This window comes from Hemicordylus capensis, chromosome 2, assembly GCF_027244095.1.
Source record: "Hemicordylus capensis ecotype Gifberg chromosome 2, rHemCap1.1.pri, whole genome shotgun sequence".
NCBI classification, from domain to species: domain Eukaryota; kingdom Metazoa; phylum Chordata; class Lepidosauria; order Squamata; family Cordylidae; genus Hemicordylus; species Hemicordylus capensis.
Window position 1 is genome coordinate 377913580 of NC_069658.1, and position 27356 is coordinate 377940935.

The following is a 27356-nucleotide window of genomic DNA, read 5'->3' on the forward strand; positions in this document are numbered from 1 at the left end:
CTCTTTTTTCCTCAGATGCCTTCTAGCACATACTAAGGAACATTCACATTCAGTGCTCCCCACACCTTAACAATGGTGCACACTGCAATGGTAACTTGAGCAAAATTAAAGCTACAACCACACTTCAGAAGAGACAGGGGGTGAATTTGCATACGTTTGGTTCAGTGTGACTCAGAGTGAAATTGATTGTTCAGCATGAACAAGAATCAGAATTTGCAGTCAAGCATTCAGGAGGAGGCCATATATAATCAAACGGAAGCAGATGAGGATATCCACTCAGCGACTCGAAGCTAACATAAGCCTTTTCAGAATGGGATGTGTGCATGTCTGTGGTGACGGCCAATGAACTCTATGCCTTGCAGTAGCCTCGAGGTTATTATAGAGGCAGCGGCGTTCCAAGGCTTGAGCAGAGTTCCTGTACAGACAGACGCTTGACTAGCAATTTTGTTCGCAGATCCAGAACTCATTTGAAGAACAGGTTGCATCGTTCCATTTCCCATTGAAGCGTAGTGTAGCACAGTCCTCACCTCCATGTCCAACATTGTTGGGTTCTCCAGGAGCCCATAATCTGATGGTAGCAGTAAAAAAGTAAAGCACAGTATAGGAATTAGTGGGGAAAGGATTTAAAATAGAATAGCAAGCATCACGTACCATTATATTGTGAACACTAGAAGCTTACAACCATTTGAGTAATATTTCTTTTATTTAAAGGCAAAGTGTGTCATCAAGTCAATTTCGACTCCTGGTGCCCACAGAGCCCTGTGGTTTTCTTTGGTAGAATACAGGAGAAGTTTACCATTGCCTCCTCCTGCACAGTATGAGATGATGCCTTTCAGCATCATCCTATATCGCTGCTGCCAGATATAGTACAAGCGAGGATTTGAACTGGCAACCTTCTGCTTGTTGGTCAAGCATTTCCCCGCTGCGCCTTTATTTACATAGCTATAATAGAAAGCTGCTTCGGCCTCACTGACTGACCAAACCACAAAAGATAGCAACATGAAATTTCCTCAGGTAGCTTGCAGACCTTGCGCAGACTACCTAAAGAATCCCAAACCCCAGGAAAATAATCACTTTCGCGGAAAATCCAGAAAACTCTTCCATTGGAAACCATGGAGAATGAAACCATGGAGCTAGAAAAAGACGATAGTCAGTAGATTTTAATATGCTTGCAAACTGCAAGCCCTCACTAAGTCAATCACTGATGGATATGAAACTCCTATACCAAACCACAAAAGAAAGTAACATGCTGTTTTCACAGATTGGGCAAGGTCTGGAACCTGACTACCTAAATGAATGAATGAATGAATGAATGAATCTGAAGCTTGAGAATTATTCATTAATGTCCTGGAATATCTGAGAAAACTCTCCCATTGACATAGATGAGAAATGAGACCTCCAGAGAGCTAGAAAAAGATTAAAGTCACAACAAGCTTGATGTGCATATCCTTGCAAACTACAAGCCCTCACTGACTGCCTCCTATGAAACTTCCAGACCAAACCATAAAAGGTAGAAACACACCATTTTTGCAGGTAGATTCCAGACCTTGGCCACACTACCACAAAAGTCCCAAACCTTGGAAAAGTTCATTAATGTCCCAGAAAATGTGGGGAAACTTTCCCATTGGAAAGCATGGGGAATTATACCTCATAGACAGAGAAAAAGACTAGAGTCACAGAGAGATAAGACATAAGGAATTTTCTTGTACAGAAAAGCATTTAACCCATGTGAGTCCCCACCTGCAATTTGAAGGGGGTAGAGTCCAGAGCAGATATCTGTTTACCACCTGTAGATTTTTCACAGCAGGCTTTTAGTTTGCATTTCCTCCAGAAAGGTGTGCATTCACATATCAGCCAAATTTACTCCGAATTCCCTCACATCAAATAATTCACACTAGAGAAACCAGGGTTTTTAACTGTTTTAATGTTTTAATTGTTAATTTTAACTGTTAACCCCTGCTAACTTGGCAAAGAGGCACCTTTTAACGTGGTGATTCTCTTTATTTAGCAGGGGGAGAGTAACTGGCCCTATTCACCCCCAGCACCATACCTCCAGTGACTGTTGCTGGGGTCGATCTTATGTTTCTTTTTAGATTGTGATCCCTTTGGGGACAGGGGTCCATCTTGGCTGTTTGTTTGTTTGTTATTTCTCTGTGTAAACCACCCTGAGCCATTTTTGGAAGGGCGGTATAGGGCAGGATGGACTGGCCCAGGCGGCGCCAGTGAGGGTGAGTGGGGAACGGGCGGGGCAGAAGGGAAACGGGTGTCAGGCCGCCTGCTGCCCTGTGAGGAACAGCTGCGGTGCTGGTTGGGGATGCCCTGTGCAGGTGGTGGTTGGGAAGGAGGGGAGGAACAGAAGAGAGGGAGGGCAAGAGAGCATAGGGCTGGAGCGGGGGAGGACAGGAGGGAGGGGGGAAACAGCCGGCCCCAAAGAGCACACAGATGCTCTGTGCGGGGTCGGCTACTATAAATTAATGCATATACACAACATACCTTTTCGTTATCATATCTATTCTATATATTTAATTCTCTAAGGCATACCCGTGGCTAATCCCATGTGCGACAGCCCTCACGAGAGTTCACAAGCAGCTGCCAGACAGCCACAGGTACACAGCCGCCGGCCATGGGCGGTGAGGAAAAGTGCTTCCGCCAGACTGTTGGGCGGTGAGGGAAAGCGCCCACTGGGCTGGCCGGCCAGCAGTGAGGGAAAGCACCTACTGGGCCGGCCAGGGAGAGAAAGCACCAGCCAGGCCTATGGGCGGGGAAGAAAAGCACTGGCCAGGCCAGCGGGAGGGGAGGGGAGGAAAAGCAGACTGGGAGTGGGAGAACGGACTGGGGCTGAAGTGAGGGAGGAGAGACAAGGAGGACTGGGGCGCAGATGCTCTGCGCCAGGTCAGCTAGTTTGTTTTATAACTATAAAAATTATTTTTAAAATGTCTTAAAACAATTACATCTATTTTTCTCTCAGTTTTACTATAAGGAGAAACTGATGGTTTGATGTTGAATTAAGAAATAATTGATATTTATGTTGGTTTAAGACAGAATTTATATTTCTCAGTAAACAATTATGGATGTGGCAAATGCAGGGTGGTAAACCTGGCCCTCCCACTCATTTGAATTTGACACTCTGGCCCATAATATCCTCTTAGCATAAGAACTGTTGCACAAAGGAAGCCAGGGGTGGCCCTTGCATGAGGCAGAGTAAGGAGGCCACTTCAGGAGTAGGTATGAGGAGGAGAGGCCCAGGGGCCAACAGGTTCCACACCACCACCATGGGTGCACCTGCCTGCAGATGGGGTACATCTATTGTCCTCCACCGCAGGCAGCAAAATTTATTGGACCACCCTGAAGGAAGCTCTGTGATTTGTTACTGCAAGAAGTAACAGTGGGCTTTGCAGTGACGCTAGTTGGTTTGACATGAACTTTTTCTAGGCAAAAGCTACCTTATTAGATGCATAGCATGTACTGTGAATGTGCCATGGCCCTAAAATCTAGGTATCTCCATTTTCCAGAAGGCATTCTGAGAACCTCTGCAGTTCTTCAGTACAAACCTTTTGCTAGCTTTCTTATAAAAATGGGCCCTGAGATACATTCCTGAGCAACGTAACAAAACAAAACCAGAAAGGAGTTACTTACGAGAACGTCATGGGTGTGCCATCTATCCAGTACCACTTGCCTTCATTGACAATATCACTCAGGCCTATCCAAAAGACCTGGTCCCTGGAGAGTTGTCCTGTCAAAACATTCTAAGCAGAGGAAATATAGACAATCATATATGTGTGTTTTATTAAAACCACTTCTCTTTAAAAAGAACCCAAAGTGGCTAGTGACAGAAATATTAAATCCATGAAAATATAAATATAAAACAAAACTGAGGGGAAAAGCAACCGCAGCAAATAATATTATAATAGCCATTGGCAGATCATGTCTAGCAAAGTTCATCTCCATGAGAATGGGAATCATGCATTGTCTCATTTATCTTCAGAGCTTAAATATGTATAATGGAGAATGCACTAACTAAACCAAACTACAAGATTTACTGAGAACAGGGTTAGAGTTACAATTCCCATCATGCAGCACAGTGGCATATGATATGAATCAAATTTATTCTGTATCTTTTAGAGGAATCCATGAGATGGACAATATGCTTTTCAGCATGTAAAACTTACTAAACTTCAGAGCTCTGATTCAATACATCTGGCTGCCAGTCAAGGTTGACAAAGCGACCTAGATGGATCAATCATATAAGTCCATATAAATCAACTTCTTACATTTGCATTACAGTCATAGAGGAAAAGGGAACAAACACTTACATGTTCTGCCATGCTGTTAATTATAACTAGGTGAGCCCCTTCATTCTCACAGAACTGCTTGGCAGACATCCAGGGTTTACGTGAGGTTGAAAAGAAGTAGCAGCTTTTCCCAAATGGCCACCAATTGTCAGGACAGCTGCTGCAAAATAAATCTGCAAGAGTCCAAAGAGCATGGTAAGTAAGTGGACTGAGCTGGAAACCAGCTTAGCTCCACTGGAAGTGTTCCCCTGGGGTGACAATGGTCTTTTTGAAAAAAATTGATACCTTGACTATGGGTTGCCACCTGATCAATATAATATTGACTGGTCTTCTTATATATTGGCTATTTCTTTAAAGCTAGCATCAGTTCTAGTCAGTAGGCCATATCTATCAATCTGAAAGAAGCTACACATATGAAAGGTGGACATGTTTCTCTTGACTGGGGGAGGTTACAATGTCATCGTAATGAATGGATCCTTCCTACTGAAGTACCAATTTTTGAGAAGTAGGTAACTATTGGGATCCCCTGATGGGAAGTGGGCTGTGGTGGAGGAATGAGAACGCTCCTGGGAACAGACACTGCCAACGTGGGCAATCCTGGCCTGCCCCAGTCCTACGGGGGGAAATCCTGACCGCCATATGGAGAGAGTCTGACTGGCCCCATCAGGGTATAGAGAAGATGCTGCTTGATTGTGGTGAAATCTTATGAGGTTGGGGGCAGTTCTTGTGAGATTCATGAGAGTTGCCCCCACTCTCAGGAGTTATATAAACCAAGACTGGCCGATGATGAGGGGCCAGTCAAGGAGGAAGGCTGAAACAGGAAGGAGCCCTGTGATTCCAAGGACAGGCCTGGAGGCAGCAATGCCCACGGAAGGCTTGTGACGGAAACAAGCCTTAAACCGAGTGGGCGAATGCTGCCCAGGAAGCCAATAACTCTGAGGCTGTCCTGGTCACACAGCGGAACAAGCAGTACTGAGCCTGACAGTAGTTTTTTCCTTTGCTCCCTTTGCCTGATATATGGCTCTCTGAGCTGCTACATACATGACATTGTCTCTAGCTGGAGATAATCTCCAGATAGTATGAAATGGCCCTTATGCTGGGATTTGTCTAGACATAACTCTTGTTTTATGCAAACAGATTTAAAAGTTGATACATAGCCTCAGTTCCTTGTGTCTGGCAGGAGCTAAACAGGATTTGTTTGCCAGCCAAGCGTGCCTAGGCACGTGTGTGTGTGTGCTCAGGCACATTAGAATGTGTCTGGGCACACACACAGCCAGAATGTGTACAAGAGTTTGAGTAAGCAATACTTACATTTGTTAGTGAACTCTGTATCTTTATGCACAATAAAATTAAAGTACAGTATCTTATGGTGCAGCGGGGAAATGGCTTGACTACCAAGCCAGAGGTTGCCAGTTCGAATCCCCGCTAGTTTGTTTCCCAGACTGAAAACACCTATATCGGGCAGTTGTGATATAGAAAGATGCTGAAAGGCATCCTCTCCTACTGCGTGGAAGATGGCAATGGTAAACCCCTCCTGTATTCTACCAAAGAAAACCATATAGCTCTGTGATCACCAGGAGTCGACACCAACTCAACAGCACACTTTACCTTTACCTTAATTTTACTGTCTAACAAATGTTAGCATTTACACACTCTTGACCAAATTATACACAAAGACAAGCTTGAGAGCTATGACTGAGGGATGCAGTAGTTTGTTGACAGGACTACTCTTTCAGAGTAACATTCTTGTCCAAATGTTAACTATTAGCTGCCACTTTCAGTCAAATGCAATATCATTTGGAATCTATCTTGGGATTTCCTCAGAAATGAACATATGGAGCTGCCTTATATTATATTGAGTCAGACCACTGTCAACATCATCTACACTGCTTGGCAGCAGCTCTCTGGGGTTTTAGGGAGGGTCTTACCAGCTGTTCCAGGAGATGCCAGAAACTGAACCTGGGACCTTCTGCATTCAAAGCATCTGCTCTGCCACTGACTTATGTCAGCCTGCTCTGTTTGGTACCTACTAGATCTTCTTGTCATATCATATACTACTACTGCTGCTGATTGATTAAGTGCTGTCAAGTCGGTGTCGGCTCTTAGCGACCACATAGATAGATTCTATCCAGGATTATCTGTCTTCAGCTTGGCCTTTATTTAAGGTCTCTCAGTGGTGCATTCATTGCTGTCGTAATCAAGTCCATCCACCTTGCTGCTGGTCGTCCTCTTCTTCACTTTTCTTCAACTTTCCCCAGCATTGTGGACTTCTCAAGGGAGCTGGGTCTTCATGTGTCCAAAGTATGATAGTTTAAACCTGATCATTTGTGCCTCAAGTGAAAATTCTGGATTGATTTGTTCTATGATCCATTTGTTTGTTTTCTGGGCTGTCCATGGTATCTTCAAAAGTCTTCCCCAGCACTAAAGTTCAAAAGTGTCAACACTTTTTCGGTCCTGTTCCTCAAAGTCTGTCTTTCACATCCTACCACTAGAACAAATATTTATGTACTGCTTTTCAACAAAAGTGCTCAAAGTGGTACTTGAACAGGTGTCTCTCACCTGTAACGTTATGTAACTCTTCCAGTACTTGCTGCACATCTCTGGCAATTATCTTGTTCTTTCTTTTTAGCTCAGCCAGTTCCTCTAGCACAGAAGGAGCCAGGTTTGTCATCAGAACACCTAAGGAACAGAAAATGTAAATAGAATCAGTAGATGTATTTCATAGCCAGACCTCAAGATGTATTTCACAGCCAGACCTCTTCCTTTCAGCATTCTCATTTAGGTTTTGTCCATACATTGTAGCACAAGACTGCCTACTCCATAGTTTTTTGTTAGTCCATGTTTGTGATCAGGAGCCCACCATCCCTATTACAACTGCTCTTCCATCATACAGCAGCTACATGTTACTCTTGTTAATTTCTGACAACTCTGATTATGTGTGATTAACTATACAGAGCAAAAGCTCAACCAGTCATATACCAAAGGCTATTTGGAGGTTATATACTAACTCTGTGGTTAATCACATGTAGGTTGAATTTGCCCTTTCTTTTGTCTGTACTGAATGGCTTATGAAGATTGAATCTAACCCTCAGCAATCCTCACCAGTTTGGCTAGAGTTGCATGGCAAGACATCTTTAATACAAGGCTTTCTCAATAATTAATAAATAACAGCAACAACAAATCTACACCACCCCCCACCAAGAAATACCAACCAAGCAAATAAATGTACATGACGCCATACAATCAAACCTATATCATCCTTCTCCATTTGCTGACTAGTAAATCTTTCTATCATATCATCAGTACTTGAGCAGTATCTGCATTATTTCCCTCACCTGTGAAGTTATGTAACTCTTCCAGCGCTGGTATCACATCTCTGTTCAGCTCAGCCAGTTCCTGTAGCACAGATAGAGTCAAGTTCTCTTTTGACATCAGAGAAGCTAAGAAACAGAAAATGCCAACAGAATTAGTAGATGAATTTCGCTATAGCAATCTGATTATACCCTTCCAAGCAGCTGAGATATGCCTCCCATCACTCATACTTGGACATGGCCTCTTTCAAATTTAGGGTTTGTTCATATTTCATAGTGCAGGACTAGACACCCCTAGATGATCATGTGAACCTTCCCTGCATGAATTATGATTAATCTGCACTAGTCCAGTTTTGCATTCTCCCATATGTTTTGGTTAGTTCGGGCATGTGGTAGGACCCATCACCCCATCACAACTGCTCTTACTTCATTCGTGTCTTATATATTATTCTTCTATATTTCAAATGACTCTGGATAATGTGTGATTGTTTCTACAGAGTAACTACGAAGCATCCCCACTCAGTTGGCTCCCAAATTTATTTATGGATTTATTGTTAATTTTTTATACCGCCTTTCATTAAAACAATCTCAAGGCAGTTTACAAAACATTTAAAACAATATAAAACTATAAAACAGTTACACAGTAAAAATATTAAATTGGAATATAAAGATACAAATCTAATTAAAAGCTAAAACCATACACAATGTGATCATTAAATACAAAGCAGCAGCAACAAAAAACAACACATATAAAAGCCTGGGTAAAAAGACAAGATTTCACTTGCTTTCTAAAAACTGTGATGGAGACTGAGGAGCGGATGCCCACCAGGAGAACATTCCAAAGTCTGGGAGCAATAACTGAGAAGGCCCTGTCCCATGTGTATGACAGCTGATCCTCCCTCATTGTCAATACATGGAGCAGAAACCTCCCCAATGATCTTGTCACACAGGCAGAAACCTTGGGAGCAGGCGGTTCCGCAGATATCCAACTCCCACACCATTAAGAGCTTTAAAGGTCAAAACCAGCACCTAGAATTGGACCCAGAAACAAATTGGCAGCCAATGTAGCTCTTTCAAAATTGATGTAATATGATCTCAGATTGCAGCTCTAGGAAAAATTCTAGCTGCCGCATTTTGCACTAGCTGCAGTTAACCAATATTCTTCAAGGGCAGCCCCATGTAGAGTACATTACAGTATTCCAGCCATGATGTGACTAAGGCATGGGTAACTGTGACCAGATCTGCCTTCTCATGAAAGGAATGCAGCTGGCGAACTAGGCGAAGCTTTGCAAAGGCACCCCTGAAAGCCTCCACCTGAGCTTCGACCTGAGCTTCCAAAAGCAGAACCGCATCCAGCAATTCCTCCAAGCTGAGCACCTGCTCTTTCAAGGGGAGTTTTTATATTGTTTTAAGCAGTGTGTTTTAAATGGTGCACTGCCCAGAGCCTTTGGATGGGTTGGTCTATAAATGTAAATCATCATCATCACTGAACCGCTTCGGGTTCAAAACCAGGCGACTTCTCCTTTGCCTTCATCTCAAAGACCTGAATGCCATTTAACAGAAAAGGAACATGAATTAAAGCAAAAGATAACTGAGTATATGTACCAAATAAACATCAGGGTTCGGCTTCCAGCTCTAAAAACAGTTGCCAAAAAACAACTTGGTACGGTATTAAAAGATGTAAATGCTGCACTTGCAGAAACAACAACTAATAATCTGCAAGAAACAAACCAACTAATGTATAGTGCAGCAAAAACAACACCACAAGAGCTCAGATATAAGATCAGGGGACCTGTTAAAAAAGAAAGTAGTACACTGTCTAAATGGAAGATTAGATTAGAAAATAAAATTGCCAGGCTTAGATCAGATGCCAATAAACTGAAAGATATGAAAGACAAGAAGTTGAAGAATGAAAACACCAAACAGTATCTGATCCAAAAATACCATCTAGATTTAAGGAAAATTATAGAAGCCCTGGAAATAGTAAAGCAGCAAATAACAGCAATGTTAAAGATATGAAGCCAGAATTGCACAACATAAGTAGAATCCCCAGTTCCAGACAAACCAGAAATGTTTCTATCAAAGCACAGAAGGAGAAACTGCAAGATACACAGAAACACCAAATAAAGAAGAAATAGTGCAATTCTGGGGAAAATTATGGGACAACCCAATAGATTACAATAAAAAAGCAGGCTGGGTAAAAGAGGTCAAAAAATGTAATCAACAAATGCAAGATCTGATAATAACACCGGAATTAATAAGTGAAAGAGCAAAGAAAATTAAAAATTGGACTGTACCAGATGACGATGAACTGCATGGTTTATGGCTTAAACAACTAACAGGCTTCATAAACAACTATCAAAATAGTTCAATTATATCTTGCAAGGAGGTGATATTGAACAATGTTTAACCACTGGTAAAACACACTTCATAATGAAAGATCCAGCAAAAGGTGCAGTTCCAAGTAATTATAGACCAATAACCTGCCTGCCAACCATGTTTAAATTATTAACTGGTATAATAGCAGATGAAGTAATGCAACACTTTTTAACTAGTAAGCAGCTCCCAGTTGAACAGAAAGGAAATTGCCTGAACACTAGGGGCACAAAAGATCAGCTGCTGATTCATAAAACGATTTTAGAAAATTGTAAAAAAAAGAAAAAATTAAGTGTTGCATGGATTGATTACAGGAAGGTCTTCGACTCATTGCCTCATACATGGATACTAAAATGTCTAGAGACAATTGGTGTCAGTAAAATAATATTCAGATTTTTATTAAAAGAGCAATGAGTATGTGTAGTACACAGTTAACAATCAGTGGCGAGACACTTGGACAGGTTGGCATTAGAAGAGGTATTTTCTAAGGGGACTCATTATCCCCACTGTTGTTTGTAATCGCCATGACTCCACTTTCACAAATACTAAACAAAACAGGCCTTGGATAACAAACATCTAAAGTATCAAGTAAAATATACCATCTGCTCTATATAGATGATTTGAAGTTGTATGGAAAGTCCCAATCAGAAATTGAATCACTGCTAAATACAGCTTGCCTATTTAGTAGCGATATAGCAATGGAGTTTGGACTAGATAAGTGTGCTGTGTTAATAATGAACAGAGGAAAAATAACAAGAATGGAAGGAATAGTACTGCCCAATGGAAACAACATCAAGAATTTGGAAGAGAAAGAACACTACAAATACTTGGGAATTCTTCAGGCTGATAACATCAAACATACTGAAGTTAAAAGAAAAACTTGAAGTGAATACATCAGTAAAGTTAGAAAAATTGTCCAAACTCAATGGTGGGAACACTATACAAGCCATAAACACCTGAGCTATACCCATCATTAGATACACCGTAGGAATAATAGACTGGACTCAGGCAGAACTAGAGATGTTAGATCGTAAGACCAGGAAAATGATGACCATCAATCATGCAATGCATCCCCGCAGTGATGTAGTTCGGCTATACCTCCCTCGCAGATCCACCTCGCAGGTGTAAAAGGAATGCTGCAAGTCCATCAAACAGTAGAAGAGGAGAAAAGAGGCCTTCAAGAATATATAAAGGACACTGAAGAAGAGGCACTTCAAATGGTCAACAATGTGCAATTATTAAACACCAATGAAACAAAGCAGGACTACAAGGAAGAACAAGTAAAGAACAGAGCAGAAAAATGGAAAAATAAGCCACTGCATGGTCAATATTTGCGCAATATAACTGGAAAATCAAACATCATTAAGACCTGACATTGGCTTAAGAATGGCAACTTGGAGAAAGAAACAGAGGATTTAATACTGGCTGCACAAGAACAAGTACTAAGAACAAATGCAATAAGAGTAAAAGTAGAAAAATCAACAACAAACAGCAAGTGCCGCCTTTGTAAAGAAGCAGATGAAACACTGGACCACTTAATTAACTGTTGTAAAAAGATCACACAGTCTGACTACAAACAAAGGCATGACAAGGTAGCAGGGATGATACACTGGAACATCTGCAAAAAATACAAGATGCTTGTAGCCAAAGATTGGTGGGACCACAAAATTGAAAAAGTTGTAGAAAATGAAGATGTAAAAACATTATGGGACTTCCGACTACAAAAAGATAAACATCTGTTACACAATGCACCAGATATAACTGTAGTCGGGAAGAAAGAAAAACAAGTCAAAATAATTGACATAGCAATACCAGGTGACAGTAGAATAGAAGAAAAAGAAATAGAAAAAATAACAAAATATAAAAATCTTCAAATCGAAATTGAAAGGTTGTGGCAGAAGAAGAACAAAATAATCCCAGTAGTAATTGGCGCCATAGGAGCAATTCCAAAACACCTTGAAGAGCACCTCAATACCATAGGGGTCATGGAAATAACCATCAATCAATTACAAAAAGCAACTTCTCTGGGAACAGCTTACATTTTGCGACGATATTTATAACAACAACAATATTGACAATAAAATTCAGGCATCCCAGGTCCTTGGGAAGGACTCGATGTCTGGATGAAACAGCCCAGTCAATAACATCTGTCTGACTGTGTGAATGAATAAATGAATGAATGATACCATCCAGAACTGGTTGAATCCCCTCATCCCAATTGGCTTTCCAACTGACCAACAGCACCTCCGCCTTGCCCGGTTTCAATCTCAGTTTATTAGCCTACATCCAACCCATCCAACTCCAGACCCCGACTCAGGACATCCACTGCTTCCCTAGGATCAGGTGATAAGAAGAGATAAGAGCGGAGTGTCATCTGCATATTGCTGGCAACTCAGTCCAAGTCCCTGATGACCTCTCCCAGTGGTTTCATGTACATGTTAAACAGCATTGGGGACAAAATTGAATGCTGCAGAACTGCACAGGCCAATGGCCAAGGAGCCAAGAAGTAGTTCCCCAGCACCACCTTCTGGACCCTCCCTGTCAGAAGCCTGTCCGTCTGGCATCCGAATCAAGGTCTCTGTCAAGGTCACTGGAAGTTCCTCAGCATCCTCTCTGGTCCTCTCAACATCTTCGTTTAGGTCTTGGGCAGGGTTGCAGGCAGCTCCTTGGAGTCCTCCCCTGCCTGCAAAGAAAACACAAGAGAACACTTTACTGGAAGTATCAGGTTCAAACTGCCTTCCCCCACAACCTGGTTCACTCACCAGATTTCCACGGGTCCAGAGCCCAACAAGGTACAAGGCCTCCTCCATGGAAAGAATAGTTACAGTCCAGTCATGAGCAGGGAACAAAGGTTGGTCAGGAACAGCCAGAAACTCCAAAGCCAATATGAAGCTGGAATCCCTCAAAGTCAGAGGCTGAGGCTACAGCAGTGCTCCAGGAATGACATGCTGCTTCTAGCAACTTGGTTGTAGTCTGTTGGCAGATTTATAGCACTTGGCTAATTGCCCTCCTCCCTCAGCCAGCTGTTGTAAATTCAGAGTTTATCTGCCTTGTTACAGAGATGCTCACTTCATCTCAAAGGCTGCAGCTGCACATCACACTGTTGCCGATGCTTGGTATGCCTTCATTCTTCGGGGATTATCGCTTGTACTTCTAGCAGCTCCGAGTCTGACTGCTGACCCCCCAGCCTGTCTGCTTCTGGTGGCCCCTCAGGTGCTGCAGCCTCAACTTGGCCTGCCTCAGTTTCTTCTTGCAGCCTGACAAATAAACTCTCCTCCTCTTGCTCTGCTGGAGGGTTGCCAACTTCCTCCTCCTCTTCATTATCCAAGGGTAAGGGCATGACACTCCCCCGAGAAAGGACTGAAGCCACTCAAAAGCAGTGCCTCTAATTCCCATACTCAAGAAGCGGTCCAGAAGGATACCATAGCCAATGGTATTGAATGCCGCTGAGAGGTCCAGAAGAACCAACAGGGATGCACTCCTCCCCCATCAAACTCCCAGCGTAGGTCATCCACTAGTCCCATACCCAGGATGGAAGCCAGATTGAAAGGTATAGGACTAGCTTTCCCTCCCTCTATAGTGTTAATAGGAAGTAAACCTCTGTCTTGACTGACAGGCTGGTGAACTCCAGGGCAAAACCAATCAGTTGACCAGGTGGGTGGGACATGAGACCTGCAGGGGGGATTCTAGGAAGAAGAAAGAAAGTCTTTGCAGAAAATGCGGACTAGCATGTGGTCGGCTGCCTCAATCTCTCAGGGTGAGAGATCTTCAGGAGGCTTGATTCTCATCAGGAGTTTGGTGAGTTCAAGAAGAAAGGAACCACCTTTGGCTTCAGGAATTTAGTCTAGTTTGTTTCATCAGACTTCGTGTCAGGAATTTATATTTCTTTGTTTGTGTGCTTTGCATTTTCCTAAATATCTGTTCCTTGCAACTAAGTAAGTAAGATTTCAAAGTGTGTTGCTTTAGACCCAGCAAGGCGTATGGAAGCATTCTTGTAACCAAGTTAAACATTTTTAAGTGTATCTAAAAATCTAAGAGCCTCAGACGGAACTAGTCTGCAGTAATTTTAATAAAAAGTATTTCTCTCTCTGTTCTTTACATTTTACAAGCTTCAGAAGGCTGATTATTAACTGAGCAGGAGAAGGAGGTGTTTCTCTGGTGCAGAACACATCTCAAGGAGAGCTTGGCCAAATGAACAATTAATTCCACATCCAGGCAGATGCACGGAAGAGGAAAGTTTTATTCTTGCCTACTAGCAAGGGGAAGCAAAGTGAAAATAGGACTGCTAGTCACCCAAACCCTGTTGGGAAAGACTTTCTAAGCGGTGACTTGGTGGCAGCATTTTAAACTACCAGGGCCTCTGGGTTTACCATAATATTTTCTTAACTTTTCTGGGTTTGGAAAGTTAAATATTTTTAAACCAGCTGGTCTGCTTCTCAGAGCACAGGAAAGGGATGACTCAGTATTAAAGTATCCCTTGTGCTGCAGAACTAGTTAAATCTGGCCAGTGAGTTAATCATTCGGCTGGTTGCTGGCTGAGTCAGAAAGGAAGGGAAAATTTTCCACTACCCACAATTCATTACATAAGGGGTCTACAGCAGGGTTTCTTAACCTTGGGCCTCCAGATATTGTTGGGCTACAACTCCCAGAATCCCCAGACATGGCCATGACCCTCTACAGCTGGGATGCCACCACACTCTCTATCACCTTGCCCAAAATGGAAAGGTTAGAAACAGGTCTGTAGTTGTCCAGGTTGGAGGGATCAAGGGAAGGCTTTTAAAATAATGTCTTACCATCATCTCCTTGAGGCATGCTGGATCTCCCAGCCCTCCCTTAATAAAACACTGATTATAGCCTCCAACCATCTACCTGTACCCTCCCTGGCAGATTATATTAACCATGAAGGGCAAGGGTCCAGGGTGCATGATACTCCCCAGGATCTTGTTCACATCCTCATGATGCACTAACTGAAAAGAATCCAACACAATAGAACCAGATGATACCCAAGGCACATCTGCTAGAACTGCCAAAACCCTGGAGTCCAAATCAGCATGGTTGCAAGTGACTTTATCTGCAAAGTGACATGCAAACTGATCACAATGAGCTGTAGATGGTCCCTCCTCCATTATCTGGGGTGTGTGTGTGGAGCAATGCCTTTGCTAAATGGAACAGCTCCTCCACTACCTGCCTCAAACGGAACAGCTCAATTGAGCAGATGCAATGGAGGCAAAGAAAAAACATTTCTTCATCGTCCCCACTGCCATGGAGTATTCCCTAAAATGGGCTCTGGTCGTATTCATCATAACTCTTCCTCCAGCATTGTCCCAGCTGTCATCTGAGTTGTTTCATTGCCCTAAGCTCTGAGGAAAACCATGGAGCAGAACAGGCTCCACCAAACTGGAGAGGGCATTTAGGAAAGACTCTATGTTCCAGAAATTCACCAGGGCCTTGACAGAGTCACCAGCTCTGGACACTGGAAACTCCCCGAGAGCTGTCTGGAGATCAAATTGATCCATAATCCTTCAGGGATGGACCATTCTAATTGGTCCATCACCCCTGCAGAGGGTAGACTGAGCAATCAAACTAAACCCCACCAGATGATGATCTGTCCATGACAAGGGAATTATCTCAGACTCCCCCACCTTCAGATCATTTATTCCCTGGTCTGAAAAAACAGATCCAGAGTAATGTTAATTACAGCCTAATGTTAATTGAGATAGGTCCATGGTTGCCATGAAATCCTGAGTTGCAAGACCCCCAAGACAATAAGCTTGGAGGAACCCTGAGCCACCTCCGAGACCACCTCTGCCAGCTCAGGTAGTGAGACTGAAGTGCAGCGGGGTGGTCGGTACACCAACAGAATCCCCAGCCTATCTTGGAGGCCCACTCTCAAGGACAAACACTTGAAATTCTGAAGATTGCCTAACTGGGCACCTGAAACAGTGAAAGGTCTCATACTGCAACGCCCCCTCCCCAACCCTCAAGGCGGGGCTGCTGAAGGATCAGAAAACCTGGAGGACACTGCTGAGATAGACACACCACCAAGCTCATCCAACCAGGTCTCCATCACACAAACCAGGTCAGCACGCTCATCCACATTCAAATTGTGTATGAGAGGTGTTTTAGCATATACTGGCCTGGCATTCAGCAGCAGCACTCTAATCCTAGGAGTGTTTCCAGAGCTCCATGGGGCTGCAGGGTTGGAAGGAAATCTGGAAAAAGGAACAGGCCTCAATTGTCTGGACTGTTTCCCCATGTAACGACCTGCCCAACTCCCAAATAGCCGGTGAGAGGCAATTTGGAGACGTTATACTCTGTGGTTTCATCTTGGTACGAAATGACAAGATATCCAATGTCATACCATACAATAATGGTTGTTGTTTTTTAAGTTCATGCTATCACACCTAGCTTGGACAATTAACTCAGGATCAATCTTTTGGAGATGGTTATAGAACTAATGGTGAATTCATTAATGGTGAATTAACCTGTGAAGTTATGTAACTCTTCCAGCACTGATATCATGTCTCTGGCAATTCTCCCATTCTCTCTCTTCAGCTCAGCCAGTTCCTCTAGCATAGACAAAGTCGAGTTCTCTTTTGCCATCAGAGAAACTAAGAAACAGAAAATGCCAACAGAATTAGCAGATGAATTTCACTACAGCAATCTGAGGATACCCTTCGAAGCAGCTGACTGAGATATGCCTCCCATTCCTCATAGATGGCCATGTCTTCTTTCATATTTAGGGTTTGTCCATACATTATAGTGCAAGACTAGATACCCCCTGGTGCTTATGTGAACTTTCCTTGCATAAATGATAATTAATCTGCACTAGTCCAGTTTTTCATTCTCCCATATGTTTTGGTTAGGAGCCTGCCACCTCTGTTACAGCTGCTCTAACTTCATTCATCTCTTATAACCACCCAGAGATGTATGTTTGGGGTGGTATACAAAAATAATAAATAAATACAATACAATATAATACAATAATATATTATTCTTCTATATTTCAAATTACTCTGTATAATGTGTTATTGCCTGTAAAGGGTAACTACTGAGGATTCCAATTGGCTCCCAAATAGCTGGGGGAAAGCAATTTGGAGACCTTAGACTCCGTGGATTCATCCTGGTACAAAATGACAAGATATCCTATGAGGCTGTTCTCATGAGCAGCCAAGACCAGGCACAGGGCAGCTAAGCCTGGGCTTGGCTGCCCATGGGAACTGCCGAGAGCTGCTGCGGCAAACCTTGCTAAGAAGCCAGGCTCTTAAACAAGTTTAAGGGAGCGAGCACTCCCTTAACCCCGTTCAAATGACTGTGTGTCAGTGCCAGCTGCTTTCAGACAGCGCTGAAACACTGACAGGTGCCTGTCTGTCGCTGGGGGCTTCCCCACAATGCACCACGTATGCACATGATGCATTGTGGGATTTCTGGGACAAGGACAACATATCCCGCCCTCCACACCTCTACGCTGCCCATGGCAATTGTGGGCCTTCTGGGCACGCGATTCATCAACCCAGCAACTCCACGTTGCTTGTCTGTAGGGAAGGCAAGCTTCTGCTGCCTTCCCCACTGCCTGCCCTCAATGTCATACCATACAATAATGTTTAAACATGTTCATGCTATTAGATCTAGCTTGGGCTGCTAACTCAGGATCAGTCTCTTGGAAGTGGCTATAGAACTAATGGTGAATCAATTCTAATTAATACATTAACTGTAGAATTAATGGTGAATTAACCTGTGAAGTTATGTAATTCTTGCAGCACTGGTATCACATCTCCAGCAAGTCTCCCATTCCCTCTTTTCAACTCAGCCAGTTCCTGTAGCACAGACAGAGTCGAGTTCTCTTTTGCCATCAGAGAAACTAAGAAACAGAACATGCCAACAGAATTAGCAGATGAATTTCACTACAGCAGTCTGAGGATACCCTTCCAGGCAGCTGACTGAGATATGCCTCCCATTCCTCATACATGGCCATGTCTTCTTTCATATTTAGGGTTTGTCCATACATTTTACATTGTCAGGACTAGATATCCCAGATGATGATGTGAACCTTCCCTACATGGATGATGATCAATCTACACTAGTCCAGTTTTACATTCTCCCATATGTTTTGTTTTGTTTGGGCGTGTGGTAGGAGCCCGCCACCCCTATTATAGCTGCTCTTACTTCATACTTTCTTATATATTCTTCTTCTATATTTCAAATGATTCGGTATAATGTGTGATTGCTTGTACAGGGTACTGAGCATCCCCACTCAGTTGGCTCCCAAATAGCCAGGGAAAGGCAATTTGGACATCTTGTGCTCTGTGGTTTCATCCAGGTACAAAATGACAAGATAGCCAATGTCATATTACACAATAATGTTATTAATAAATTCATGCTATCACTCCTAGCTTGGACAATTAACTCAGGATCAGTCTCCTGGAAGCAGCTGTAGAACTAATGACCCCGCCAAGCTAAAACAAACAGTCTGTGCAAAGACTAAAGTGCTTCTTCTTCCCCCTCCATTTTTGAGCAATGATATCTATTTGAATTTCCCGCCTTTTTGCCTCCCATTGACTTAAATGCAAAAAAGTCTGATCTGACGTCTACGTGGTAGCTTTCACCCATTAGGCACTATCACCCCACCCCACTCTTTTGGCTCTGGGACCCGTTTTCTTGATCTGAATCAATTCAGATTCAGATTAATTCGGATCCGAATCGAATCTGGGTTGATTCTGATGGGTCAGATTTGGACCCAAAAATGAATTGGGGTGTTTCGATTTTGATCCGAATTGGGTTTTTTGTTTTTAAAGCTGCTGAAAATAGAGGATTTTTAAAAGCCAGACATAATTCGGGCTAAGCCAGAATGTGCAGCCATGATTCAGGGGAGAAACAGAGTTCTGTCTGTATTGGTGGTCCCTGATAGCCCACAGTGACTTTGGGGTAAATGCAGCTAATATGTGGACTGACACACTCCATTCTGGAGTAGATTCTAACCAAAAGCCATGTGTGCAAAGCTCCCAGGAGAGCAATGGACTTCTCCATTAACCATTTAATTAGTATAAGGACAAGTGTCGGTGTCGAGAGGAGAGCTGGCCTTGTGACAGCAAGCATGACTTGTCCCCTTAGCCAAACAGGGTCCACCCTGGTTGCATATGAATGGGAGACTTGATGTGTGAGTACTGTTAGATATTGCCCTTAGGAGATGGAGCTGCTCTGGGAAGAGCATCTAGGTTCCACGTTCCCTCCCTGGCATCTCCAAGATAGTACTGAGAGAGACTCCTGCCTGCAACCTTGGAGAAACCGTTGCCAGTCTGTGAAGACAATACTGAGCTAGATAGACCAATGGTCTGACTCAGTATATGGCAGCTTCCTATGTTCCTATGTAAGTGTTTAGCCTCACACACACACAATCACACATCTTACCTACAGCTTCCTGGAGATGTGACAGTTCTTTCCTGGACTCTGTTTGGTACAACACAATCTTCAAGCTGGTTCCAAACACTTCCTTTGACACTGCAGATGGCAGATGGGGGTTAACTCAGAGTCACATATCCACCAGAAAGTTAATTGGGCAACCCCCGCTGAAAAGAATGAGAGCAGCACTGGAGTACAATCATCGTGCTCTTGCCCAGCTTCCATTAATTTTAATGGGTCTGTCCAGAAGAAGTTCCCCATGTATTGCCCAGACCCTTTTGTGAAGTTGGAAATATTACACACCCCAGATTTATGGTTCAACAAAAGGCATATTAATCTGATCCTCTTAGTGTCACACAGAGAGAGTAGCTTCTATACAATTCCCTACTTATGTTTAAATAAGTAGTACAGAACCACCCCACACTGCTAAATTTGTAATGTGAAAAAGGTCAAGTACAAAAAGGGTCAAGGCCCACATCTTGCAATGCCCCCAGAACCTTCCCTACAGCTGCATACTTGCATGTGACGTTTCCAATGCTACAGAAGTGTGTGGCACATTTTGCAGTGGCGCCACACCTGTGGAATACCCTCGCCATGGAAGTGCACCAGGGTCCTCCCTGGCAAATTTTTAAAGACTGCCTACAGCTTTCGCCAAGCCTTTGGGAAGGAGTGCTAATAATTCTTGTTGGCTTTAATTTGCTTTTTAAAATATTGTTTCAGGTTGCTGCTTTTGCTGGCTTTTACCGTTGGTGGTTTGGGGGTTTTGCAGTTTTAAATTTTTTCTTAGCTGCTCTGGCTTTAAAAGGCAGGATACAAATAATTTTTAGAAATACAAGAATGGATTATCAACCATTGTATATGCACTTCCCTACATATGCTTTAAAAAAGATGAAATACAGCACAGGAGATTGCCTTGCTTAAGGTCTCAAGACAGCAGCCTAAAGGTGGTCCAAAGGTTTCTGTCTTTACTAAGATGGAAGAGAAGTAATAACAGAAGAACCTACCGTTAAATAACTTCTGTGACAAAGTAGTCTTCATCAGGTTGATCTCTTTGGACATCTCAGAACCTAGACACAAAAAGAGTCTTTCAGCAAAGACTAGAGCCGGTTCCAAGGATTTCTGTCTTTACTAATAGTACGTGACCCAGCTGAGGTGGTCCGTACCATCTGGGAGGATGAGTGCTCATTGTGATTCTTGACAAGGTCTGCACTCCTAGAGATGGGTGATAGCACTCTAATACTGTACTTTCAGCTTTCAGGATGTTATGTTTTTATTGTCCTGGCCATTGGGCCTGAGAGCCAAATGTGCAATGTGTTCTAAAAGCTTTTAACACTTTTTAAAACACAGAAACGTCTATAACATTTTATCAATGTTGTCAAAGAAATGGAAATTTGGCAGGAATGTACTCCATGGAGAGAGTACAACAATTTATTCATTGGTGCCCTAACCCGTACCCCTAACCCTTTCCTCCGTTTAAAAATGTTCCAGATTGTTTGGGAGCAGAGTTAAAGAAGGGGTGATAACACACACAAAGCTGTAACTGCAACAATGCTATCACTTCTTTCCCATCTCTAGGGCGGGTAGATGTTGCCAAAACCCACCATGAGCATCATCCCCTGAGTTTTTTGAGATGGTACCGATGGCCAAAAATTTGAGGGCCTGGCTTGTGGATTATAAAATAAAAGAGAGGTAATAGCAAAGAGAGGTAATGTTATTATTTATCACATTAAATAATTTATGTGAGAATTTAGTCTTCATCAGGCTGATCTTTTTGGACCTCTCCGAGTCTAGACACGGGAAGATTTTTTCAGTTCAAGAATCAAAGATGTTTGCCTCCTCATGCATAGATCTTGTACATAGGAACATACGAAGCTGCCATATACTGAGTCAGACCATTGGTCTATCTAGCTCAGTATTGTCTTCACAGACTGGCAGCGGCTTCTCCAAGGTTGTAGGCAGGAATCTCTCTCAGCCCTATCGTGGAGAGGGCAGGGAGGGAACTTGAAACCTTCTGCTCTGTAGTGTAAGGAGTTCAGAATTAGCCATAAATCAACCATATAATCTCATCCTACCAAACAATCTTGATTTCTCCACAGTATTCAAACAACTTCTTCCAGAGTAGCTAACATAATCAAGGTATTGGGTTGAGTTTTTTTGGGAGGTGGGGGTTGCCCTCTGAAATGGTGTGGATTGTTACTATTTTAGTGAAATGGGTCTTTTGCTTTGGGTGTGTTGCCATGAAGACTTTATAGGTTTGGATTGCATGCGAAGTAGAGAATCATGTTATTGTTGAATTAGCCTTCCTAGAAACTAGTGGGCAGATTAAATCTGGCCTACCAGTTTAGTTCTGGTTTCAGGAAAACCAAAAAGAAAGTTCCAAGTATTTACATAATTCCTTGTACATATACACATTCCTCCAGACATCTATATTTAATAGATGTCATAGGGCTCAGGCTAGTAACAAGCTCAGGTTAAGGAACAATGTGAAAAGTTAATTTAGACTGAAATAAAAATAAAAATTATGCAACATGGAGATACACCATTCAGGACATAATGTGAGACATGACTCTCTTCTGATCTCCATCTAAGCAATGAGAACAATTCAGATGGTCACAAAAGTAGGGGTGTGCACAGATCAGTTGCAGTGGTTCAGTTCAAATTCAGTTAAAATTCAGACCGAACCATGGGTCCCATGGGTTGGGTCGATGAACCGGCTTCAACCGGTTTGAAGCAGTTTGCATTCAAACCGCTCAAACCAGCCCGATTCACAGCAGACTGGTTTGCAGTTGGACCAGTCCATACACACCCTTACACAAAAGTGCTTCTAGAGGAAGTATTTAAATAGTATAAGGGATGGTTAAATATTTAGCCTCACACACACAATCATTCATTTTATTCTGGATTATATTGGAAAAGATATTGTTCCAAAATCACCATTGCTCCTTAGTCACAATAACTAAAATTGTATAAAGTCTTATGTTACATTAAACATGCATAAAAAGATTAGGAAAAATTCACATTTTCGGTATTATTTAATCATTATGCAATTACAAGGATCATGTCCTGTGTTAAGTAATCTGGAGTAGATGCTCTACAAATCAACACAACAAATCATCATAAACAAATCAACAACTTTTCTGTTAGAGAAACATAGAGGCTGTCCATAGAATATACCAAAAGAGTTCTTCATGCTAGGTAACAAAGGACTAGTGTCCTCTCAAAAGAACTTCATTTCTTCTATAAGAGAGACTTACTGTTTTGAAGGCTCTTAGAGAGAAGGGCTATGCCAAGCACAAAACCAAAGCTCACTATGGCACAGATGATCAGAGGACCCTTCTGCTGGATGACCTTTGGAATATGAAGACCTATGCAAGCAAGACCAGCTAGTTATTAGAATATATTTTATTGCAGCAGCAGTGTAATTTCAGAATGAGATGTAGCAGGAGTAAAATAAGAATCAGTAGTGGAGGTAGAAGAGAGAGAAAGGGTATTGATGTTTGGATTGTCACAAGTTGACCTCTGCATCTTTCAAAGATGAGGAACCTTACTCATATGAAAATACTTGAACTGAACAAAAGTAGCATAAACTAAAAGCTGAAATTGTTTGTAACTGATCTGTAGTTCATGTTTCTGTATGCACTGGCGAAGTTCTTTATATAAGGGACATTCAAATGTTGTCCAAAAAGGTAGAGAGCCTGCAAGTTCAGGGGTGTGTGTGTGTTGCAAATTATTTAATCTTCAGTCCATTTAAAATTGTCAGAAACTCCAGATGCTAACTTCCCAAAATGCAAAACAGTAAGAGTTTTCTTTCATCAGAACTGAAAATGTTGGAATTTAAAGAAAGAGAAAATAAAACAAATTTAATTATTTGGCCACAATATGTGGTACTGTGGAGAGTCGGGAAGCAAGAGATGGTTTAGATCTGACTGTTCTGAATCGGGTTTCTCCCCCTGAAAGATCATGTATGTGGTGGGAATGCTCCTGGATCCAAAACTCTCTCGGGTTTCTCAGGCTGAGGCACTGGCCGGGAATACTTTTTATCAGCTTCGGCAGATACAGCTACGTCCATTCTAGAGGTAAATGACCTTAAAACAGTGGTGCATATGCTGATAACCTCCCAGCTTGACTAGTGTAAATGCTCTATGTGCCGCCGCCTTTGTATGTACTCTGGAAACTACAACTGGTACAGAATGCATGAGCCAGACTGGTCTCTGGGACAACACAAAGGGACCATAGAACACAGATTTTAAAAGAACTAAACTGGCTACCAATATGTTTCTGAGAGAAATACAAAGGGCTATAAAGCCCTTAACAGCTTAGGTCCAGGGTACTTAAGAGTGCCTTCTTTGTCATGAAGCCTGTCACCTTTAGGATCATCTGGAGAGGTCTGGTTACGGTTGCACCAGCTTGTCTGGTGGTGACTCAGGACTGGGCTTTCTCTGTGGCTGCCCTGGGGCTTTGGAATATGCTCCCTGTCAAAATAAGAGCATCTCAATCTCTGATTGCTTTTAGCAAGACCCTCAAGACACACCTGTTTTCTCAGGCTTTTAACGGAAATTAATTTTAATTTTCATCCCATGAAATTATTTTTTAACTTTTTTAATTCTGTGAAATGGTTTTTACTCTGTTTTATACTTGTGTTTTAAACTGTGTTACACTGCCTAGAGATACACATATCTGGCAGTATAGAAATATGATAAATAAATAATACATATCTGGAAAAAATACTACAACAGATTTCATGTCGGTTTAGCATTATACCAATCTGAGATTGTCACTAATGACTGGGTTCACACAACATTCTCTACAAGAGCATGCACACCTTGGGAGACTCAGATTCCCATCAAACTAACATAAGATTGATTGTGTGAGCCTGTCCAAAATGGAACTTCATTGTCCTAGAGCCAAAGGCAAGGTTTGGCTAGTGTAACTGGACTGAATCTTCAAGAGGAGTTCTTTCAATGAGAGCTGCAGGTATACAGAGAGTCAGTTGGGTAACTATAACCCATTTTGCTTTTCTGTGTCTCTTCTGTGACATAACTGATGTAGCAAAATCCTTCCTCCACAAATGATGGACTTCACTGCCTGTTTGCTTCCCAGAACTAATTATTCTAGTGTCACTCTTGACAGTGGGCTATGCAGAAAGCCATTCCCTCCCCACTTGGTTTACTTGCCATACCTCTCATTCCAGCTGTATGGATCTGTCCTTCCATTGACAATTTCACTTGCTCTGAATCCTCATATTTGGTGTAAGAAGTTTCCATTTCTTCAACTATGAAAGAATCTTTGCAGACACTTTTTATGCCAATTTTAGCTGTGAGTGAGCTGTGTTTGTTACATCAAACACAAACCCAGTATTTTGGCCCTTAAAGGAAAATAGGTGTATTGTGGCACAAGCTTTTCAGTACTAGAGCTCACTTATCAGATGACTTTTAAACCAAGGAGCTGTCAATGGATCAATGCAAGAATTAATAACTCATCAAATATACTTCCCATTTTCAACTTTGTACTGTTAGGGAACTTGGTTGGGAGATCCTCAATTTGATTGCACAATGTAGTGCTGAATCCATGACTAAAAAACTCAGTATGCCAAGGTGCTGACTGGACTCAGTGAGAAGGTATCTGAGTGTGATTGTTTTGACTATCCAGGTCATCCCTCTATTTCAGAGAGACATGAAGGTATCTGTAAGACTGCCAGCCACAGCAGCAGGAAAATCTCCCAGAAATATCAGGAATATGTCCAAATTTATAAACCTCTGGAGTATGACCAATCGAATAGATCTCCCACCCCTGCAAAGGTGACCTGAGTTAGCCTGAAGTCCAACCTTTACCAGAGGGTGATCTGTCCATGACAAAGGAGTTGTAACTGGCTCCTCTGAAGAATCCAGAGAAATGAGTTGTGGCACGCAGTGGCATAGAATCAGGAAAATTAATGGTTTAATTAAATAGGTATTATTTACAGAGAGGCAAGTGCAGACTGCTTTCAATGTCTTTGTTGCTGGTGGCTTGTTAGCCACATCTCTACTCCATGAATGGACTAAAAGTAACTAAAGTACCATTCAAAAGCTAGCCTGGATCAAGGAATTGAGTAACCAAAAACACCGTATCCCTCCTTTCCACCTAAATAAAAGACCAGTCCCATAAAAATATTAACAAAATTTGGAACTCTTGAACTATACACATAAAACAAGAACACAGGTCAAAAGCTGGTCCACAGATTCCTGACCAACTACTGCTATGTGGTGTAGTCCTGAAAATGCTTGGAGCTCAATGATTGATCCTTTGCAGGTAACATAAATAGGACTACTCAGGATCACAAAGGGCTGCAGATTTTAATGGAGCAGGAAAGCTGGATGGGATGACATTGTCACTGGGTATGGTCCATGACCCTGCAGGCGAGGACATGAGAGAGTCTGTGAGAACCTGCAGACTCTTGCAGAGTGGTTATTTTCCCCACAAGCGTGACAAGTTGTGCCCCTGGCAGGGCAAATACCCTTGTGAGGATAAGATCCACCACAATTGTAACAAACTTGATGGGCTGTCTGCTCAGCCACATGCTCCATAGTTGAACATGGATGGGTAGCTCAAGAAAGTGTTGGCTGATTGCAACTGAAGTGTCTCTGAGGCTTTTGTAGAGTCCATTTGTGGGCATGGCTGCCTTGCTCAATCAGCAGGGCATGTTGTTCAGACACCTCATTTGCTCAAGCGGTGTCCAATATTTTGGTGAGGGTCATCTGGGGTTCATATAGAATTTGTCGCTGAAGCTTGGCTGAGGAACATCCTTGTATTATCTGTGCCCTTATCTCATTGTGAATTTGTGAATGTATAGGACTGTGTAAGGTGATGAAAACAGATGTGATATGCATTAGTACTTTCTCCTTTCTTTTGGCGTGCTTGCTGGAACATATACTGCTCAAAGTCTATGTTTCTGCAGGGCTTAAAATTCTTGGTGAGTGCTAGCTTTGCCTTTTCATAATCATCACCATTTCCAGTACTGTATCAGGTAATGTTTTGAAAATCTGGTGAACTTCACCTGCCTGCAAAATGTAACAGCATTGCCTGCTTAGTGGTGAGGTCAGTTTCCTTTATCACACAAGAAATACCGTAGGTTTTCCAGTCTTTCAAGCCAGTGGTCCCATCTAGGTCACAATGTAGAGTGGGAGTCTTCATTAATAGAAAATTCAAGAAAAGCAGGAAACATATAGATAACAACAAAGGCAGCAGCACATAAAATTGGAAGAGGAACCAGTCAGTGTTGGGAAAGTATGCTGTGCCAGTGAATAAAAGAAGCACTCGAAATGGCTGCCACTCCATTCTTTCAGGCAGAGCTAAGAGACTCTACAGTAGATAAGATGGCTGCTTCACTCAAAAGCAGGCTACTACAAAAAGCTTGTGTTGCACCGTATGTTATCTCTATGAAGAAAAATTCATAATTCCAAATGAGGGGGAGACAGAAATACCTGTTTAGAAGAATGGCGTGTCTTTGTTTCTGTCCCTTGCCTTCCTTTTGTCCTCTCTGTTTCTTGTAGGCTTTTTCCTCTCTCTATTGCTTTCTGTTATTGAGAAGGGAATTTTGTTGTTCATTGGTTTATGGAGAGGTTCTTTAGCCACTCTCATCGTCAGTGAAGAATCCAGAGGAAAGAATTGTGGCACACAAGGACAAGGCAGTGGAGTAGAATCAGGAATATTAATAGTTTAATGTAATAGGTATTATTTACAGACAGGAAAGTGCAGAATGCTTCCAGTGCTCTTGCTGCTGATTGTTAGTTAGCCCTGCTTCTGCTTCAGGACTGGACTAAAAGCAACTAAAGCACCATTCAAAAGCTGGGCTGGATCAAGGAATGGATTAATCAAAAACACCACATCTCCTCCACCCACAATTGACCCCCATCAGCAGGATTATAAAAGAAACAAAATTGAGCGTGTGTCTTTCTACATGTATGGAGTCAGATATAATTTGAGACACAACTATGGTCAT

General features: G+C 42.3%; 1 protein-coding gene across 1 annotated transcript; it reads right to left on the reverse strand.

The window, feature by feature from the left end:
- Window positions 1–226: 226 nt before the first annotated feature.
- LOC128344012 (C-type lectin domain family 4 member G-like) lies at window positions 227–24642 on the reverse strand. The gene is made up of 11 exons (XM_053293450.1): window positions 24558–24642; window positions 22633–22743; window positions 20383–20445; window positions 19388–19477; window positions 17715–17840; window positions 16465–16590; window positions 7628–7732; window positions 6852–6971; window positions 4314–4465; window positions 3637–3746; window positions 227–568 (listed from the first exon to the last, which is right to left on the reverse strand). Exons 1-11 carry the CDS (start codon window positions 24640–24642, stop codon window positions 436–438), a joined length of 1221 nt encoding a protein of 406 aa, XP_053149425.1. The 3' UTR covers window positions 227–435.
- Between the last annotated feature and the right edge of the window lie 2714 nt (window positions 24643–27356).

What these genes read in the sequence shown, in the direction of transcription:
- LOC128344012 (XM_053293450.1), bottom strand. Translation starts at nt 24,642, where the DNA reads ATGGAAACTTCTTACACCAAATATGAGGATTCAGAGCAAGTGAAATTG. An exon ending in AGAGTTACATAACGTTACAG is followed by an intron (nt 4,466 to 6,851) that starts GTGAGAGACACC and finishes GGACTCTTGCAG; the next exon opens with ATTTATTTTGCAGCAGCTGT. An exon ending in GGCACACCCATGACGTTCTC is followed by an intron (nt 569 to 3,636) that starts GTAAGTAACTCC and finishes TGCTACCATCAG; the next exon opens with ATTATGGGCTCCTGGAGAAC.